This window comes from Geotrypetes seraphini, chromosome 3, assembly GCF_902459505.1.
Source record: "Geotrypetes seraphini chromosome 3, aGeoSer1.1, whole genome shotgun sequence".
NCBI lineage: Eukaryota > Metazoa > Chordata > Amphibia > Gymnophiona > Dermophiidae > Geotrypetes > Geotrypetes seraphini.
Genome location: NC_047086.1, coordinates 43,648,990 through 43,668,785, shown reverse-complemented (window position 1 = coordinate 43,668,785; position 19,796 = coordinate 43,648,990). Strand labels below are relative to the sequence as shown.

Sequence of the window (19,796 nt, the reverse complement as noted above, 5' to 3'; positions counted from 1 at the left end):
CTTTGAAATGCTGTAGGCAAAAGAATCCTGACCTAGACAAATGTATTTATTAAGTTTATTACCTGCTTATATGTTTAACACCGTTAACAAATGGCACAAAAGACATCCAGCTCATCTGATCTGCCCAGCTTCCCTGACTATGCCAGCTGATAGGCACAGAGGACTATCTGCATATTTTCTCCTTACAGTATCTAATAAGAATTCTAACAGGTCCTCAAGTTTCAAATAAAATCTTGGCTCTCTGTGTTATGCCATTTTCCACAGGCAACACTGCCTTAGACAGCATATGCCTATTCTCATTTACTACGATTTTCAGTTTTGTCTTTCATTCTATGGTTTTACTTGTAAATTAAAACATTCAGTTTGATAATAAACTAATGACCTGTCAAAAAAACTACCTAATTTCACTCTGTGTAGATGTATGTACTCGTATATACATTTTATCAAGTTGAACATCACTTTTTACAAGTTATTATTAGCGCTACATTAGTGTAACACATGATTTTAGTGCCTAAATGACAACAGAAACCCAGCCTGGCTGATGGAGGAGTGTTGGAGGAGAGCATTCGGCCTCTGGAAGTGCGTGTGAACAAAATATTTCATATACATACAAGGTTACCTGAGAGCTGACCTCAGCAGCCATAGCGCATAAAGAAAATCCTTACCCTCTGTTTTAAGTCTAGCAGATACAGTAATTTTAACTACATAATTCTCCTCGTCACAATCCTTATTGCCTTTAACAGAAAAGGCAGAGAATTAGCTGCAACAGCAAAAATTTAAAAAAGATTTTCTTGTTTTGGCTTTTAAATTGCTGAATTGACTCCCATTCCTCAAGCACTTGGATTAAAACTTGTCAGAAGGAATACATGGATCAGTCCACTACTTGAGGTGGAACTACTACTATTATGCAAAAGATTCTTCTGGACTGCACCCGACTTCTGTTAGTTGAGAAACAGTGTTCACAAAAGGTAGACAATGCTGAGGGAAAATGCTTGGAGAAAACAAGACTCATGTTGCATGCTATTTGAGAAATAAATTCTGTACGAGCTCTCTGATAAAAAAAAGCCTAGCATAAAAGTGAACTCGAGGGTTATCAATTGAATGCAGCAAAATATTGTACATATTTTAAAAGACACATGATGAAGAAAAAAAAAATAGTTAAGGGGCCACAATAAAGGTAGCACACTTTACTTCAGGTTCTTTGTCTTTCATGCATGTTTAAAATATTTCTGTACCTGGACACACACTTATTTGATTAGATTTTAGGTAAAGCCATTTTAAGGTTAGGAAGGCATCACTAAATAAGTAGACAAAATTAACAGGGCATTATCTTATTCTTTACACATACAATTAATATGAAGCCAGGGCCACCATAGAATAATGTCCTGTTACATAACTGGCTGCCTCAAAAAATAAAGTTATTGTTTGCTGGTTTGGGCACTATATTTTGTATTCCGAAAATGTTATATCTACTGCTTTCTTGTTTTGTACTTTGTTGTTCAATAAACTGTTTTGCAAAAAAACAAAAAAAAATTTGAATGCTTTGATCAGAAAGCATAGCAAAAAAACTATCAACAGAGTCCAAATTAAAATGAGTTCATAATTAGCTTATCCAAAAATACTTGCCTCTCATAAAGTAAGTTCCATTTGTAATTTTGACCTTTGAATTGCTGATAGCAGTTCACTTACTGTGAAAGTCCCTTACATTCAAAGAACACCAGTAGGCTAAAAGGTTACAGTACAACCCACCAGATCTTATATAAACTAAACTAAACCTTAAGTTTGTATACCGCATCATCTCCATAAAGATAGAGCTCGGCACGGTTTACAGGCAATTCAATAAATGAGGGAAGGGCATAAAAAGAAATTAGAGGTTATGAAGAGGATAGCTAGCTTTACATTTTAAATAGATAGCTTTATGTTTTGGAGAAAAGCCAGGTTTTCAGTTGCTTTCGGAATAATTGGTTCCGCAGCGGGGCAGGGAGGTTGTTCCAAAGCTCAGTGAATTTGAAGAAAAGGGATTTCCCTAATTTACCTGCATACATAAACAAACATATTTTAAAAAACCAACAACTTCAAAAGTGTTTCTTTGCTGAGTGTTCATAAATAATAGAACTGTGATACCAATACGGAAAGTATTGGTATCTCCTAAATCTTCAGTAGCCTCCAGAAACTTTACAGTATTTTACCAAACTAGAGGTTCCTCATTGTTAACCATTTATAAGGCCTTGTTCAATTATTCCCTTTTTGCTTTCCCCTTCCTCTTTTTTCTTCCATTTTCTAGCACCAGTTTGTTCTCTGGTTTGTTCACACCATTTGCAATTACCCCATTCGCTGCTATTTTTCCAGTCTTAGTAGGTCTTTTAGGCTCCCTGTATGTCTGGTAGTAGAAGTTTGCGAAGAGGACAATGAAAGTGACAGCATAAACGATTAGAGCCCAATGCATCCATTTTGGGAATGGGCAGTCGATGTACAAGGACAGAGCTGTGTGACCAATAGTAACATGGAACTGAACCTGAAAGAGAACATGCAGATTGTATTTGTAAGAATATACTTGAATGAGCTAAAAGAAAGCCATATTTATCTTCTTTCTTAGCAAAAGAAGGCATTGCCAAAGTAAAACCTGCAACTTTGCTAAGAAAATCTTGACCCAGGAAAATGGGTTAATACGCATATTAACAAAACAGTAAATGACAGACCAACCAGCCCATCCAGTGTGCCCTGTTTTCCTGTCTACACAGTTGAAGATATATATCCCAGCTGCCATCCACAAAGCATGGCCACCTACAAAGCCCTCTTTCCTTTGCATTTCACTGTACTAATAGGTCAAAAAGGACCCTTTAGTTTCCTGCAATATTCTAAGGTTTCTTATATAGCTTGCCAGACAGCTCATGATACGAGGGACTTTATTTCTGCTAGGGAATTTAGTTAGAGACAGATCAATATTCAACCTGCAACAGTCAGTATTTTGTTTTTAATTTAAATCCTTGTATCTGTAGAGGTAACTGGATAAAGTTACTTCCTTTTGGCTATTAACACTGTTCTAGCTAATCAGATCCATAAGCACTGCCCCGGCACTACCCATCTAACGATGAGGCAGACTGACTGGATTATTTGGATGACGACGCTGAAAATTCCGATTATGGATCTGATCAATAGGACTTAACCAGGTAGGAGCCATTCCTACCTAGATAAATCCTCCTCAGTATCGATCCCAAAACGTGTAACCGGTCAAATCCAGAGCAAGATTGACTAGAAGTTTGGGTAGTGCTATTTAGTCACCACATGCATAAGACTTCTCATCATTATAATTAAAACTATGTACAAACAAAATTTTATTCTTTGACATTTTACTTACATTACTAGCTGCCTATAATATTTACTCTGTTTGTTTACTTACAGACTACTACACTTTTTCACTTTAAAGCAAATCTAACTTAAGGTTGGGTTAAGTAATGAAGAGTTTGCTATAAGCCAAATGGTTACATGCTTTGTGCTAAAGCCTCTGACACTTTATTGAAAACACACCTGGTTATCTGAATTTTCTGCAGACTGAATTTACAGTATATGCAAGATTGTCTTGCCACTATTGTATGTGCATTTGCATAATTAAACTATCTCCATATCTAAAATTTCATTTTTAATATAAAACTTTAACAAAGAAAGCTTACATAACAAATAATGATAGAGAAAAATCAAATAATGAGACAAGGAGATATGTAGAAGGATTAGACATTAATTTGGATTTCAGGGGGGAGGGGAAGAGATTATTCCAAAGAAAGGTCTTAAGCAACCAAAATGCTCAGAAGCAGGAAGATGCCTGCTACAGATGTGCCCAGCAAAAGTTTTCATTGTGGTTCATCTTCAGACTTATTCAATTTGGATCATTATTAAAGCCAAAATTTTCCATTCATTTTTAATCTTACTTGCTGGCAAGTAGCATTTACAGTATTAGAAAACCAACAGCACTAGGACATCAGGAGTGGCATGAATATCCCAGCACTGAGATGGTGGTCACAGCACTAATAAATATGGAAAAGAACTATTAAGCAAGGGTCACAGTTCAATCATAATCCAATTAGACTTAAGCAGCACATTTGAACTAGTAGACTTCGATCAAATGTCTGATTTAGAGGGCCAATCCTCTCCTGGTTCCAAGGCTTCCTAACCATCCAACACAATGCTGAATTTAAGGATGGTGAACTTTCTAATAACTGGCACCCTTAAGTGGGACCTCCTCAAGGATCCCCACTTTCACCAACAGTGTTCAACCTCCTAATGCAATCCTTGGGAGCCAACCAAGATCTCGCATGAATAAAAAAACATTTCACCTATGCAAAGACTAAGGGACGCTTGAAGTTCCAGGGAAATATTTTTAAAACCAATAGGAGGAAATATTTTTTCACTCAAAGAATAGTTAAGCTCTGGAATACATTGAAAGGTTGTGGTAAGAGCGGATAGTGTAGCTGGTTTTAAGAAAGGTTTGGACAAGTTCCTGGAGAAAAAGTCCTTAATCTGTTATTGAGACAGACATGGAGGAAGCCACTGCTTGCCCTGGATCGGTAGCATGGAATATTGCTACTCCTTGGGTTTTGGCCAGGTACTAGGGATCTGGATTGAACACTGTGAGAACAGGCTACTGGGCTTGATGGACCATTAGTATGACCCAATAAGGCTACTCTTATGTTCATATGCAGACAACATAACGATCATGCTACCTGTAACTGCTGCATTAGTCAATATCCTCACTGATGTTAAAAAAAAAAACCAAAACGTATCCACATCATAGAAAACTGGACCTCAATCCACCGCCTCAAACTAAATAAGAACAAAACCAAATTCCTTTGGTTAGGACCCTCAACTGACCCACATTACACTCCAAGGATCCAAGTAGACAACACAGACTTCCCATTAGAACTAGAATCCCAAATCTTAAAAGTATAAATGGATTACCAACTATTTATGAAGAGACAAGTACAATCAATAAAACAATCTTTCCTCGTGATGAGAAAGCTAAGATCCATCAAAAAAATACTTTGAAACAGAAACTTTCTGAATTTTAGTGCAATCCATAATCTTATCTCAACTAGACTCTGTAATATAGCACTAGTTCTTTGCTCTAAAACATTGCTATCGCATCTACAACTAGCTCAAAATGCAGCAGTAAAACTCGTATATGGACTATGGAAATCAGAACACCTACAGCCCAACTATATGAAACTACGTTGGCTGCCCTTAATCGCAAGGATCAAATTTAAATTAGACATCACTGCCTTTAAGATCCTGACAGACAATGCCCCCGACCACCTAACAGAGTTGGCCATCCTACTCCAGGTGCCTCCAACAGATATTCCACCAACAATCTTTTCCACTTAAAATTCCAAGCATGCAACAATATACAGTTTACCAGGTAAATTACCTTATCCATCCAATATCAATTAGCAAAATGCTGGAACCAACTACGATCAGGTTCCAAAAACTTTTAAAAGCATTTCTGTACCAAGACAGGGAGCCAACCCTGAAGTAACTGAAATGATAATTATAAAAGCCCATTTCTAAACTGTCTAATATGCAACTCCTGGGACACAATGAAGAGCCAACAATGATGTACTTGTAACTATATATTTGAAACTATGACCTAACTATATTAATAGCTCTACTGATCTACCTGTACTAGCAATCCTATTGAAAGTCTGTGTCAATCTGTCCATTTCAATATCCTGGGTAATTGCTCTGACCTCTTGTAATGTAATCTGACCTTGAACTGAATAAAGTAAAGATGGAATAGAAAACCTGATTAACATAACATACTCTTGATAATGTTCTATACTTGGTTAAACTGACTTGGTTTAAACTGACTGTTAAGCATAGTATAAGGAATGCTCTGTGAGGACAGTACAATAGGTACAGAGGAGGGAAGGGGACCCAATGTAAGGATAACATTAAAGGCGAAGTATGGAAAGAGTGGTGGGCAATATTGTTGGAAGAACTAATAAATGAAGCTCAAATTGAAGATGGCCAGAGGGTAGAGAGCTGAAGTAGTCTAGCCTTGAAGACCAAAGGGTCAGGAGTAAAATGTAAAAAAAAATTCTGGACTTTACAGGGTTATAAAGTAGAAGATGTAAGGATCAAGTAAAGTGTCACACCTAGAGATAAATGAGAAGAGACCAGAAAGAAAAAAAAAATTGGGCCATTCCATGTCAAGTAGTCTAGGCCAGTGTTCTTCAACCACCGATCCATGGACCAGTGCCAGTCCACAGAAATTTCCTGCCGGTCCACAGGGCCAGCATGTGCATCAGGCCCAAAACATTGTTCTTCAATCGCCAGTCAATGGTGCGATCGATGCGGCGTTATTTTCGAGCCAGCTCCCTCTTCCTAACTGATTCAGTGCACAAAGCCACGAGCAACGGCTAATTGCACCTTAGGCATCCTGTGCCTGAACCGGAAGCCTTCTCTCTGACGTTGCAACGTCAGAGGGAAGGCTTCCAGGTGAGGCAAGGGACGTGCAAGGTGCAATTAGTACTATTATGGGGGCGGGGTCTGGCCCACGACTTAGCCTTGTGTTCTTCAACCGTCGGTCCACGGACCAATGCCAGTCCACAGAATAATTCCTTTATTTCTGCCGGTCCATAGGTGTAAAAAGTTTGAAAAACACTGGTCTAGGCCTCCACACTTGACCATCTAAGACAGGAGTAGGGAACTCCGGTCCTCGAGAGCCGTATTCCAGTCGGGTTTTCAGGATTTCCCCAATGAATATGCATTGAAAGCAGTGCACGCAAATAGATCTCATGCATATTCATTGGGGAAATCCTGAAAATCCGACTGGAATACGGCTCTCGAGGACCGGAGTTCCCTACCCCTGATCTAAGAAGTTGATGAAATTTTTACTGGAAGTACAAGAGGACATGCAATGAATATGTGCAAAGTCTTAGAGAAGGATCTCAACTTCTTCCAAAGTTAGGGGTCTCGTTATTGGGACCACTTTTTTCGTTCCATGAAAGATAGTGAAAAAAATGTCAACTTTTGGTTCAGGTTGTGGAAAGGATAGTTGCTCCACCAAGCTAAAAGTCATATTTCTAGTACAACCTTTGTGCTTAATCCAAATATAACCCTCAGATAATTGGTGCATGCTTTGGTGTATCACTGGGGGACCACAAAGTTGCTGAAAAAGTTTGTCATGGAATGCACAGGCAAATATTTGACACAACATAGCTCCTGAACAGAAAGCACAACAGGGCTCAGGTTTTATGAATAGGAAGAGATGTTAGTTAGTGCCCCATAAAACTTTTAGGCACACTGCACTTTTCTTTTATGAGATAAATCTTTATTAAGAATGTTGAAAAAATTTTATGTAAATTTCTTGCACCATTTGAAAAAGCAATTGTTTTTCTAGAAAACTCACCGAGCCACAGTTTTTGACTTGCTATTCCTAATAGCTTAAAATACACTTCTCCCTCCGTATTCGCTGTGTTAGGGGATTAACAGAACCGCAAATACTGAAAAACCGCAAATAACTTTTTTATATGTTATTTGCTGTTTTTCTATTTTCTATTTGCTGTTTTCACCATCGTGAATATGGTGAAACCGCGAATGACATGGTGGGAGACCTGGCCTGTTTCTGAAGGAAAGGCAAAACACGGTGAACAAAGTGCTGGGAATCAGCAATTTCTCTATGCAAGCTGATATAATTTGGGGGGAGGAGCCAGCAAGCTAAAAACCGTGAATAATTGAAACCGCAAAGGCGGAGGGAGAAGTGTAGGCCTGAAAGTACACCAAGGTTTCAACTTGTGTTTAATCTTATACTATGCTGGAGATGTAGACAGGCTCTGGAATAACGAGAGAAACTTTGAATTGGAAATTTGTGGCTTAATAATAACTGTAAATATTTATTAGGATAAAAAATTTAAGTAATTTCAAAGACAAATCGTGCTTCACAATCGCTTCAAATGCTGCTCATCATGTTTGAGTACACTGCCTTGAATTTTGTGAATAGCTGTATTGCCTTTCTGTGGAGGTTGTCATTAGAGCTTCAAGAACCATATGTTCCTCTGAAACCCACACAGTATCTTTTATAATGGGCCAATGAAAGGATAAAGCAGGGCCTTGTGGATGTTAATTTTGAATCATAAGATTATTTTGACTAGGGCCATTCCATGTCAAGTGATCCAATATTGAAAATCATCCCCATTTGACCTCCTCCAAATTGGATAAAATTTTGTGTAGATGTTCCCTGCAGCCTCAAATGAAACCATGTGAAATTTTTCAGCTGGATCTCTGTCGAATATAGGTCATTCTCAGAGTACTGTGCTCTGTGTAACACAAAATGGCAACTTTGTCCAGCCACTAAAGCACAACAAAGCCTCCAAGAGAACTGAAATTTTTTAGATTAATACAATCCCTAACCCTAACTTCATGTGCAAAGTTTGGAATGTAAACTCTCTCCTTCACAACTGCATACATGTGTGAATAATACATGCATTTGAGACCTACTGTCTGACCAAGCAAGGCTGGGTCAAGTAAGAAACAGAATGGGGCAAATAAATCATTTGCTGGAAAATCCAGTTGTGTTAACTTATGATACTGTGTTATTTGGCACATCAATGTGAGCCAAAAACCAATTATCTTCGAACAATAACAAGCTATTACTCATCATGACAGGGGTTGCCATACAACAGATCATGAGAAATTGGAAAAATTGGGATAGATTGACTTATAGCTTTTGGTGGAACTCCCTATGTCATCTATTTAAAATGGAAAGAGTAATTGCCATGCAGCAGAGGAATTTTAGGAAATTTCAGGATATTTGGGAACCATTAACAAAATATTGTAATGAATGAATATCATTTTTTTCCATTAAATATGCACTTCAAAGGTGGGGGGAGAAAGGTGGGGGGTTATTTTGGTTTTCTTATAAGTGCAAATAATGTTTGATGAAAGTCATTGTATTTGGGGGAGGGAGGGTTATGGGATTTGAATTAAATTTTAATAGGATATTAAGTGATATATTTAAATATAAATTGATGTTATATGCTGTTGCACTTATTGTAAGTTTTAAAAATGAATCTAATATAATAAAACGCTAGACCGCGCATGCGCACTTCCTATGTGTGCGCCGGTTTTCTGTGAGTTGTAGCGACACATAGGAAGTGCGCATGCGCGGCTTACGGTCTGTCCTGTTGAAATACGCAGCGGTGGCTATTCGCACGATCCCTGCCTGCATTCCCTCCCTTCCTCTAAGTTGGCCGTCCCCGCCGCCGTCGTTCCCTTGCGCACCACTGCCTCTCTGCTCTCTCTCTTCCTCCCCCCCACCAGAGACGGATGTCAGCTGCGACGGCCCAAGTCAGATGTCGGCCTTGGCGGCTGCTGGCCACGGTGGCTGTTGGTGGCTGCAGGCCTCGGCAGCCAAACCCGAAAAAAAATAACATAAGTAGGGCATGCAGTTCAGGAGGAAAATACTGCACAGGGAAGTGGGGTGGGAGGGAAATGCTGCAACACACGGAAATGGAGGGCAAAAAAGGGGTTGATGGACAGGGGAAGAGGTGCTGATGAACAGGGAGGGGGGGGGGCAGAAAAATAAAGACAGGCCTACTGCTGGACAGGGGGAGTAGGAAGGAGGTGATGATGGACAGGGGGAGGTAAAACAAAGGGAGAAGGGCTTCTGCTGGGTAAGGTGAGCTGTGACACAGGGGAGGTAAAAGGAAGGGAGAATGGACAGGGGGAACAGGCAAGGGGTGGTAGTGGACAGACAAGGGGAAAAAAAAAAAAAAAAGACAGAAACCTGGAAAGCATTTTAACATAAGTAGGGCATGGAGTTCAGGAGGAAGGTATGGGGGGGGAGGAAAATACTGCACAGGGAAGTGGGGTGGGAGGGAAATGCTGCAACACACGGAAATGGAGGGGCAGAAAAGGGGTTGATGGACAGGGGAAGAGGTGCTGATGAACAGGGAGGGGGCAGAAAAATGAAGACAGGCCTACTGCTGGACAGGGGGAGCAGGAAGGAGGTGATGATGGACAGGGGGAGGTAAAACAAAGGGCTTCTGCTGGATAAGGTGAGAAGTGATGGGGTGGTGCAGGACACAGGGGAGGTAAAAGGAAGGGAGAATGGACAGGGGGAGCAGGCAAGGGGTGGTAGTGGACAGCCAAGGAAAAAAAAAAAAAGACAGACAGAAATACAGAAAGCGACTAAGGAGAGAGAAAAAAAAATAAAGAGACACATACATATATATTCTAGCACCCGTTAATGTAATGGGCTATAAGACTAGTAAAGAATAAAAAAAAGAAACAGAATGGCTTTTGTAGCAAAAAGGATACTCATTAAAGTGATATAAAAAAAGGGACAATGTACATTTGAGATATTTGTACCCCAAAACGGTGAAAATTTGTATAAAGCACTAACATGATAAAACAACTACAGACTGTACAAAACACAGCTCTCAGATTGATCTACTCGCTAAGTAAATTTGACCACATCACCACTGCCTACCCAGACTCACACTGGTTACCAATACAAGCACGAATTCAATTCAAACTATACTGTCTATTATTCAAAGCAATAAATGGCGGACTGCCCCCACTTACCTAAACAACCGCCTAAATCAGAACCTTACTACTAGACAAAGGAGAACTCAGACCCCATTTACCTAACCCCCATTAAAAGGTACTCAGCGCAAGAAGATGTTTGACAACCTACTAGCGACGCAAGCAGCAAAACTTGACCACTCCATCTCCAACTTGCTGACAACAACGAGTGACTTCAAATTATTTCGAAAAGAAATCAAAACCCTGCTATTCAAAAAATTTATCCAGATATCTTAACTCTTCCCCTTGTCCTCCCCTCCCCTGTAAATTCCCCCTCAACCTCTTGCAATCTTTCTCTTCAAAGTCTCAACCATGTAAGCAGCTCCCTAAATTGTAAATCTCCTGGAAATGTCCAGTTAGCTTCTTTTGTAATCTGCCTAGAACTGTAAGGTACGGGCGTAATAGAAGTCACTAATGTAATGTAATGTAATATTTCTTTGTGTAATTATATATTTGCTTCCAATTGGATGCAGCATCTCTTAATGCAAATCCAATGTGCATGTCATGTGCCTTGACTGCTGGCACATTTATGATTTCAATTGAAATACAGGCCAGGAGTAACGTTGACCATTTATTTTTTCCATCAAAACGGGACATCTATTAATTGTCAGTCCCGCCTCCAATCCCACCCTAAGCCTCGCCCCCAATTTATCCCATTCATTTTTCATGTACATGTAATATCTTATTAATTCATAATGGTAATCATAAAATAAAATTTAAAAAAAAAAACCCACAAAGCACACTATATGCAGAGAAAATGTTAATTATCATTTATATTTGAGGGGTTTTCAAAGATGTCAAGGCAGATGACTTTAAAATATGCAATGTCACCTCAGTAACTATAGAAAAATAGACAAATATAGTGCAAAATATTGACAGCAGATATAAATTCTCAAAACTGACACATTTTGATCACTAAATTGAAAATAAAATCATTTTTCCTACCTTTGATGTGGTGATTTCATGAGTCTCTGGTTGCATTTCCTTCTGACTTTGCATCCTTTCTGTCATTTCTTTCTGCACTCAGGCTTAACAATTGTCCCTTTCTATTCCTTCCCTCTTTCCTACCTATGTCCTTAGTGTCCCCTTCCTATGTCCTTAGTGCCCCTTCCTATGTCCTTAGTGCCCCCAGTGCCTCCTTCCCATGTCCTTAGTGGCCCCTTCCCATGTCCTTAATGCCCCCAGTGCCTCCTTCCTATGTCCTTATTGCCCCTTCCCATGTCCTTAGTGCCACCAGTGCTCCTTCCTATGTCCCTCTCACTGCCTTCCAAGCCTTTGTCCTGCGCTAAAGCCAACTTGCCTGCCTCCCTCCCTCCCTCCCTCCAGCGCCGAAGCCTGCCTCCCCCCCGGACCGGCCCCCGCTGCTGCTACCTACACGCTGAAGCCTGGCCTACCACCGCTTCAAACCCACCCCCCCAGTCCACAAACCGCTGCCGCCCTCCGCAACTAAAGAAAAGGAAGGTCCAGGTGCCGGCCCACAAACCATCTTCTCAATGTCAATTCTGATATCGGAGAGGAAGTTTTGGACCAGCCAGGCAGTGATTGGCTGGCCTGGAACTTCATCTCCGACATCGGGAAGGTTTGTGGGCTGGCGCCTGGACCTTCCTTTTCTTTAGTTACGGTGGCGGACCGTGGGGGGGTGGGGTGGTGGTTTGAAGAAGCAATAGGCAAGGCTTCGATGGGTAGGTAGCAGCAGCGGGGGCTGATCTGGGGAGGGGGGGAAGGCTTCGGATTCGGCGCCAGAGGGAGTGAGGCAGGCAGGCTTTGGCGTGACAGGGAGGGAGGGAGGGGAAACGATCGCCTGTCCCATTGTCCCCATGCATAGCTTCAGGATGCCGTCTCTGAAAATGGGACATTTTGGCGTCCCGAAGCTGTGCATGGGGACAATGGGACAGTCCCATTCAAAATAGGACGTATGGTTACCTTAGCCAGGAGCAATGAGGAGTCAAATTAGGCATTACATTTCTTTTATAACATGTTTTTCCTACTTTGCTGGCTCATAAAAGAAGAGGTAAACTAATGATCTTTGGCATCCTATTGTGTAATATGCAAATGAGCTAAAGTGTGACATTGTATGGTGCAGCTAAGCTTGGGCTTGTCATTCTAACTCAGATTACTACATCCACTGCTTTCACATACTCTTGTAAATGACCCATCAAAATGGACATTTAGTTGGTGGTTATTCATTGCAAGTTCAATAAAAGTTCCAAGCTGCACTTCTCCAATTTTAATAAAATTTAGTGATGTGGAGGGGCATAATTAAAAAAATGTCTAAGTCCCCTTTTAGCCTAAGTCACTAGACGCTGAAAGTAGGCAGCAGGGAAATGTCCATTCTCAAAAAAACCCCAAAACATCCAAAATGAGGGTTTTTTTTTAGAATGGCCTACCTCTACGTTCAGCAATCTACTCTCCCAGACTGCCACTACGTCTATCCCTACAACACATTCCCGACCAAAAAATTGCCCAAGTCCCAAACATCCAAAACCAGACCTTTTAAGCAAGGGAGGGGGGTCAGTCCTTCATCTAAAAGCAAGATTCTGTAACTGGCATCTGTCAAAAACAACACTGATTACAGAATCCTGTAACTGCCCCCCCCTATGATTGCGAAAGGTGAGATGCCTAATCTCTCCTGCTGAGATTGCGATCCCCCCCCAGAACCCCCTTTATGCTCGGCAGGAGGGATCCTAAGCCTGCAACAAAGAAAATATATTCAGACCAGTGGTATTCACCCAGTCCTAAAGGTCATCAGTAGGTCAGATTCTAGGGCACCTTTAATCATCATGGATGAGAAAGATCAGCATACAATGGAGGCAGTAGGCAAACAAATCTATATCATATTTAACTTTTCACCATGAAGGGATAGTCAGATTTTGTTCTCTTTGTATATTAATAAATTCTGTTGCTTGGCCAGGCATGCCTAACCTCTTGCACATAACTGTATGTAGACAGAACTTTAATGCACCTATATTTCAGTTGGTTATGTTGAAATTGCAGCAGAATATAAACAAATCATCCAATTATGTTTTCTTAACCTTTTTAGTTACAGGATTCCTCAACCAATTTAAGTTATTTGCTTACCAATTGTAAAATAGTTAAGTATCGCTTCCACCACAGATACTTTTGAAGCTGAGGTCCACAAGAAGCTAATCCATAATACAAATACATGACCACATGAATAAACGCATTCATGTGAGCTCCAAAAAAGGCTGTTCGAAAACAAAAAAAAAGTCATTCCATTACTTTTTATATAAATTAAACATATACCCCTAGATTCTATATACAGTGATTGAAGTTGCACCTACATTTTATTTGCAGCATCTGCCACTATGTGTATTCTATAAAGCGCGGGAATGTTTGGACCTAATACGATCTGTCTTTCGACAATACAGTCTTCCTCAGAGGTCCTATAATTAATAGATATAATATGATGCGTGTCTTAAACTGATATCTTGTGTGAAATAAAGTGAAATTAGGTCCAAGTGACATCAATGGTGTAAATGTGACTGGTGCCGTCATCTACAGATGTGATACATCATGTAAGCATGTAAGATGGTGCATGCTGATGAGTAGAGTGCCAAAACTGCCAAAATTTAAAGGTGCAAGGTGTTAAGATAAAGTATAATTCAAAAAATAATAAGCTTTTACTTATTATGACAGGAGTTGCCATACAACAAATTACATTTAATTGGAATAATTGGAGTAGATTAAACTACAGTTTCTGGTGGAATTCTTTGTGTTATATATATATATATATATATATATATATATATATATATATATATATATATATATATATATATATATATATATATATATATATATATATAAAATGGAAAGAACATTAGCCACACAGAAAGGAAATTTTAGTAAATTTAAGGATGTTTGGGGGCCATTAACAGATTATTGTAATGAATAGATAACATTTTCCCCCTTAATAGTACAAATGTAAATGAGGGAGGAAGGGGGATTTCTAATCTTTTATTAAATGTTTAGATTAGTAGAAAAGAATAAATTATATGAAATATGTGATTGCATATGATATGGTAGGGATGGGTGGGATTAAATATTAATATCTATGTTGATAATGATAGTTAATCAAGTGATGTTTATAAGTTCAAATGTTAATTTCTGATGCACTTGCTGTAAATTGTTAAAATAAATAAAGAATTAAAAAAAAAAAAAAAGTTTAATTCTTTTAAAATTCTTTAAAAAAATTTTTAGTTCCAATCTTGCATGTGACCTACGAAAGTATCTTAAACATAAGAGTGACGATTGGATCCCACAGGAGAGTATGGCACAGTGGTTAAAGCTACAGCCTTAGCACCCTAGGGTTGTGGGTTCAAACCCACGCTGCTCCTTGTGACCCTGGGAAGTCACTTAATCTCCCCATTGCCCCAGGTACATTAGATAGATTGTGAGCCCACCAGGACAGACAGGGAAAAATGCTTGAGTACCTGAATAAACTCATGTAAACCATTCTGAGCTCTCCTGGGAGAACGGTATAGAAAAATTGAATAAATAAATACATACACATCATCTTGAGTTCCCTACGATCACTACAAGTATAACATAGGGAAACTAACTAGATGGACACATTATTAACATCCTCCCCACATTGGATCACAAAATTCCAGGAAAACATGAACAGATATTAGCAAGTCAAATTTCAACAATAGTAAAACAGTAAAACATTAATGATCAAATTCATATCAGAATATTCTTGAGAATTATATCTTAAAATTCCAGAGAAGCATTAGCAACCACAAGGAGGGGTTACCATACAAGGCATTAACATAGGAAGGCATTAATAGTTGTGTTTTCAACATTTTCTTAAAATTAATCCTCCCAGCACAAAATTGCAAAATACCAGGCAGGGCATTCCAAAGTTTAGCACCTGCCACAGATATCATTGTTGCTCCAATCCTAACATGCATAATTGACATCTTACCCTCAAGACTCAATTTCATACTATTTTCTGATCTTAGATATCTTCTGAGTTGGTAAATTTCAAAGAACTCTTATAATACCTTTGGGGAAACATGATACAAGGTCTGATGAATGATTGAAAGAATCTTAAAGTGCACTCTTTGCTGCATGGGTAACCAATGCAATTGTTTCAACACTGGAGTTATATGTGACATCCTTGAGACCCCTGTAATTAATCTTGCGGCAGAGTTAATTTGTAATGCCCTCATCTTCCCTTTAGCAACTCCCAAGTAAAGTGAATTACCGTATTTTCGCGGATATAACGCGCACCATTGTAAAACGCGCACAGGGGTATAGCGCGCAGAAATCACGATGATATGTACAAAAACTTTTCTATACCGCGCTCAGGCATATAACGCGCATGCTGCCCGACTCTCCTCTGGCCACCCCGACTCTCCTTTCGCTCTCCCCGACTCTCCTCGGGCCACCCCGACTCTCCTTTCGCCCTCCCCGACTCTCATCTGGTTGCCCCGACTCACCCTGACTTTCGGTGCACTGCCCCGACTCTCCTCTGGTTGCCCCGACTCACCCTGACTTTCGGTGCACTGCCCCGACTCTCCTCTGGTTGCCCCGACTCACCGTTCACCCGCCCTGACTTTCGGTGCACTGCCCCGCCTCTCCGTGCCTGTCCCCCTTGAAGTCCTGTCCCCCCTTGAAGGTCTGCCTGTCCCCCCTTGAAGTCCTGTCCCCCTTGAAGGTCTGCCTGTCTCCCTTGAAGATCTGCCTGTCCCCCCTTGAAGTCCTGTCCCCATCCTGAAAGCCTGATGCCCCCCCTCGACGTCCGATTCTTCTCCCCCCTCGGCAGGACCACTCGCACCCCCACCCCGAAGGACCGCCGACTCCCCGACAATATTGGGCCAGGAGGGAGCCCAAATCCTCCTGGCCACGGCGACCCCCTAACCCCACCCCGCACTACATTACGGGCAGGAGGGATCCCAGGCCCTCCTGCCCTCGACGCAAACCCCCCTCCCCCCCAGCCGACCCGCGACCCCCCTGGCCGACCCCCACGACCCCCCCACCCCCCTTCCCCGTACCTTTGGAAGTTGGCCGGACAGACGGGAGCCAAACCCGCCTGTCCGGCAGGCAGCCAACGAAGGAATGAGGCCGGATTGGCCCATCCGTCCTAAAGCTCCGCCTACTGGTGGGGCCTAAGGCGCGTGGGCCAATCAGAATAGGCCCTGGAGCCTTAGGTCCCACCTGGGGGCGCGGCCTGAGACACATGGTCGGGTTTGGCCCATGTGCCTCAGGCCGCGCCCCCAGGTGGGACCTAAGGCTCCAGGGCCTATTCTGATTGGCCCACGCGCCTTAGGCCCCACCAGTAGGCGGAGCTTTAGGACGGATGGGCCAATCCGGCCTCATTCCTTCGTTGGCTGCCTGCCGGACAGGCGGGTTTGGCTCCCGTCTGTCCGGCCAACTTCCAAAGGTACGGGGAAGGGGGGTGGGGGGGTCGGCCAGGGGGGTCGCGGGTCGGCTGGGGGGGCGGTCGGAGGTTCTTGGGGGGGGGCGGTCGTTGGAGGGAGGGGGGTTTGCGTCGTGGGCAGGAGGGCCTGGGATCCCTCCTGCCCGTAATGTAGTGCGGGGTGGGGTTAGGGGGTCGCCGTGGCCAGGAGGGTTTGGGCTCCCTTCTGGCCCAACTACACAAAGTACGGGGAAGGCGAGTGGGGGTGTCGTGGGGGTCGGCCAGGGGGGTCGCGGGTCGGCTGGGGGACGGGCGGAGGTTCTTGGGGGGGGGCGGTCGTTGGGGGGAGGGGGGTTGCGTCGAGGGCAGGAGGGCCTGGGATCCCTCCTGCCCGTAATGTAGTGCGGGGTGGGGTTAGGGGGTCGCCGTGGCCAGGAGGGTTTGGGCTCCCTCCTGGCCCGATATTGTTGGGGAGTCGGCGGTCCTTTGGGGTGAGGGTGCGAGTGGTCCTGCCGGGGGGGGGGGGGGATGTATCGGACGTCGGGGAGTCGGCCGGGCAAGAGGGCTTGGGCTCCCTCTTGCTCCGATCGTGGATGCGGGTGCGGGTGGGAGCGCGTGCGAGCGGTCGTTCGGGGTGGGGGTGCGAGCGGTCCTGCTGGGGGGGTGAATCGGGCGTCGGGCGGGGTGGGAACTATGTTTAAAAACTTTTGTATACCGCGCTCAGGCATATAACGCGCGAGGGGTATGCGCGGTACGTAAAATCACGTATAACGCGCGCGTTATATCCGCGAAAATACGGTACAATAATCCACTCTACTCAGGATTAATGCTTGTACCACACTATGGAAGTCAAATGCTGGCAGCATTGGTTTCAACCTAAAGAGTAATTGCAAATAACCCACCCGAATGATTTTCAATATTTGTTTTTCCATAGTCAGGCAACTATCTAAACATACTCCCAATACAGTTATCTCCTTTTCTTACTGGTTATCTTTCCCCCATCACAACCACACTAAAATAAACTGTGAGAAAATTCAGTGAGAAGAGGAGTACATACCCTAGGAATCCTATGATAAGACCTTGTGGATTAAGAAGTCTTATCATAGGATTCCTAGGGTATGTACTCCTCTTCTCACTGAATTTTCTCATAGTTTATATACTTGGGTTAGGCCATACTCTCCCGTGGGATCCAATCTTCACTCTTTCATTTAAGATAATTTTGTGGATCACATATGCATGATTAGCACTAAAAAAATTTTTAAAAGAATTTTTTAAAAGAATTATACTTTATCTTAACACCTTGCACCTTTAAATTTTGGTGGTTTTGGCACTCCACTCATCAGCATGTACCATCTTAGATAGAAACATGACATCAGATAAAGACTAAATGGCCCATCTAGTGTGCCCATCAACAGTAACCATTATCTCTTTCTCTCTCTGAGAGATCCCATGTGCCTATCCCAGGCCCTCTTGAATTCAGACACAGTCTCCGTTTCTACCACCTCTTCTGAGAGATTGTTCCATGCATCTACCACCCTTTCCGTAAAAAAGTATTTCCTCAGATTACTCCAGAGCCTATCTTAACTTCATCCTATGCCCTCTCATTGCAGTTTCCTTTTAAATGAAAGATACTCGACTCACGTACATTTATATTATCACATCTATAGATGACGGCACCACTCACATTTACACCACTTATGTCACTTGGACCTAATTTCACTTTATTTCACACACAAGATATCAGTTTAATACACACATCATATCACATCCATTAATTATAGGGCCCCTGAGGAAGACTATTGTCGAAACATAGACCGTGTTGGGTCCAAAGTTCCCATGGTATTGGGTTCTAGACAATTTTATGTGGATTATCAAGTTGAATTTTGAATAATGCCTACATCTTGAAAATCTACCCTCCACAGGGACTTTTGTTTCTGTTGGATTCCTTTCTGTGGAGCAACCAAGGTCAATTTTTTTGTTTGTGCTTATTCTATAAACCACACTTAACTTTAGACATAACTTAGACATGATTTATAGAATAGTACTAAGTGTGTTTCTTTTAACACAGTAACATAGTAAATGACCTGAGTGGTCCATCCAGTCTGCCTAACCATACATGCTCCATAAATTAATTTAGTTTAAATGGTCCTTTTTCTTAAATATTTCTGGGCCAGAAACCCAGAGCCCTGTCCAGCAATGTGCTTATGTTCCATCTACTGGAGTCTCCATCAAAGCTCACTCCAGACCATCTTAACCATTCCAGCCATCGAAACCCTACTTAGCCTGTCCTCAACTGAATGTCCATTTATGGGACACAGGCCATGCAAGCCTGCCAAGTACTGGCCTTAGTTCTTTCAATGTATACCCATTATTTTCTGATTAGATATCCTCCTGCTCCCGAAGACTGGAGGCCTACGGAGCAGGAGGGACTGAGCACCCCTCCTGCTCCCAATGTTTACAGGTACAGGGAAGGGGGCCGGGGCGTTCGCCCACAGCCAGTGGCAGGAGGGAGTCGGCATCCCTCCTGCTGTTTGTTTTCTTGGGGGAGGGGTGGGGTCGAAAGTTGGCATTCCTCCTGCCATATTTTGGATCGCGGGGTTCAGGGAGTCGCCGATGGCAGGAGGAAGTCATCATCCCTCCTGCCATTTGTGGGTTGTAGGGGGAGGGCATTTTTTTTGACAGGCCTGCCTGTCTTTTATTCACTTTTTTTATGGAGCAGATATTTTGCGTGTGTAACACATGCAAAATATCTATGCCATGGGGAAAAAAATGAATAAAAAAAGACAAGCAAACCTGTCAAAAAAACTGGCAGACCTATCAGTAACACAAGTCT

At 42.2% G+C, this 19,796-nt stretch overlaps 1 protein-coding gene across 2 annotated transcripts in view; it reads right to left on the bottom strand.

The window, feature by feature from the left end:
* Positions 1–1,972: 1,972 nt before the first annotated feature.
* The window catches only part of ELOVL4 (ELOVL fatty acid elongase 4), a 48,576-nt gene continuing 30,752 nt past the window's right edge, over positions 1,973–19,796 (bottom strand). For both annotated transcript variants that reach the window (XM_033938826.1, XM_033938825.1), the window contains exons 5-6: positions 13,657–13,784; positions 1,973–2,515 (exon numbers count right to left, since the gene is read on the bottom strand). In XM_033938826.1, coding sequence (XP_033794717.1) covers positions 2,237–2,515; positions 13,657–13,784 — 407 coding nt within the window. In that variant the 3' untranslated portion in view covers positions 1,973–2,236. The remainder of the gene's footprint in view (positions 2,516–13,656; positions 13,785–19,796) is intronic.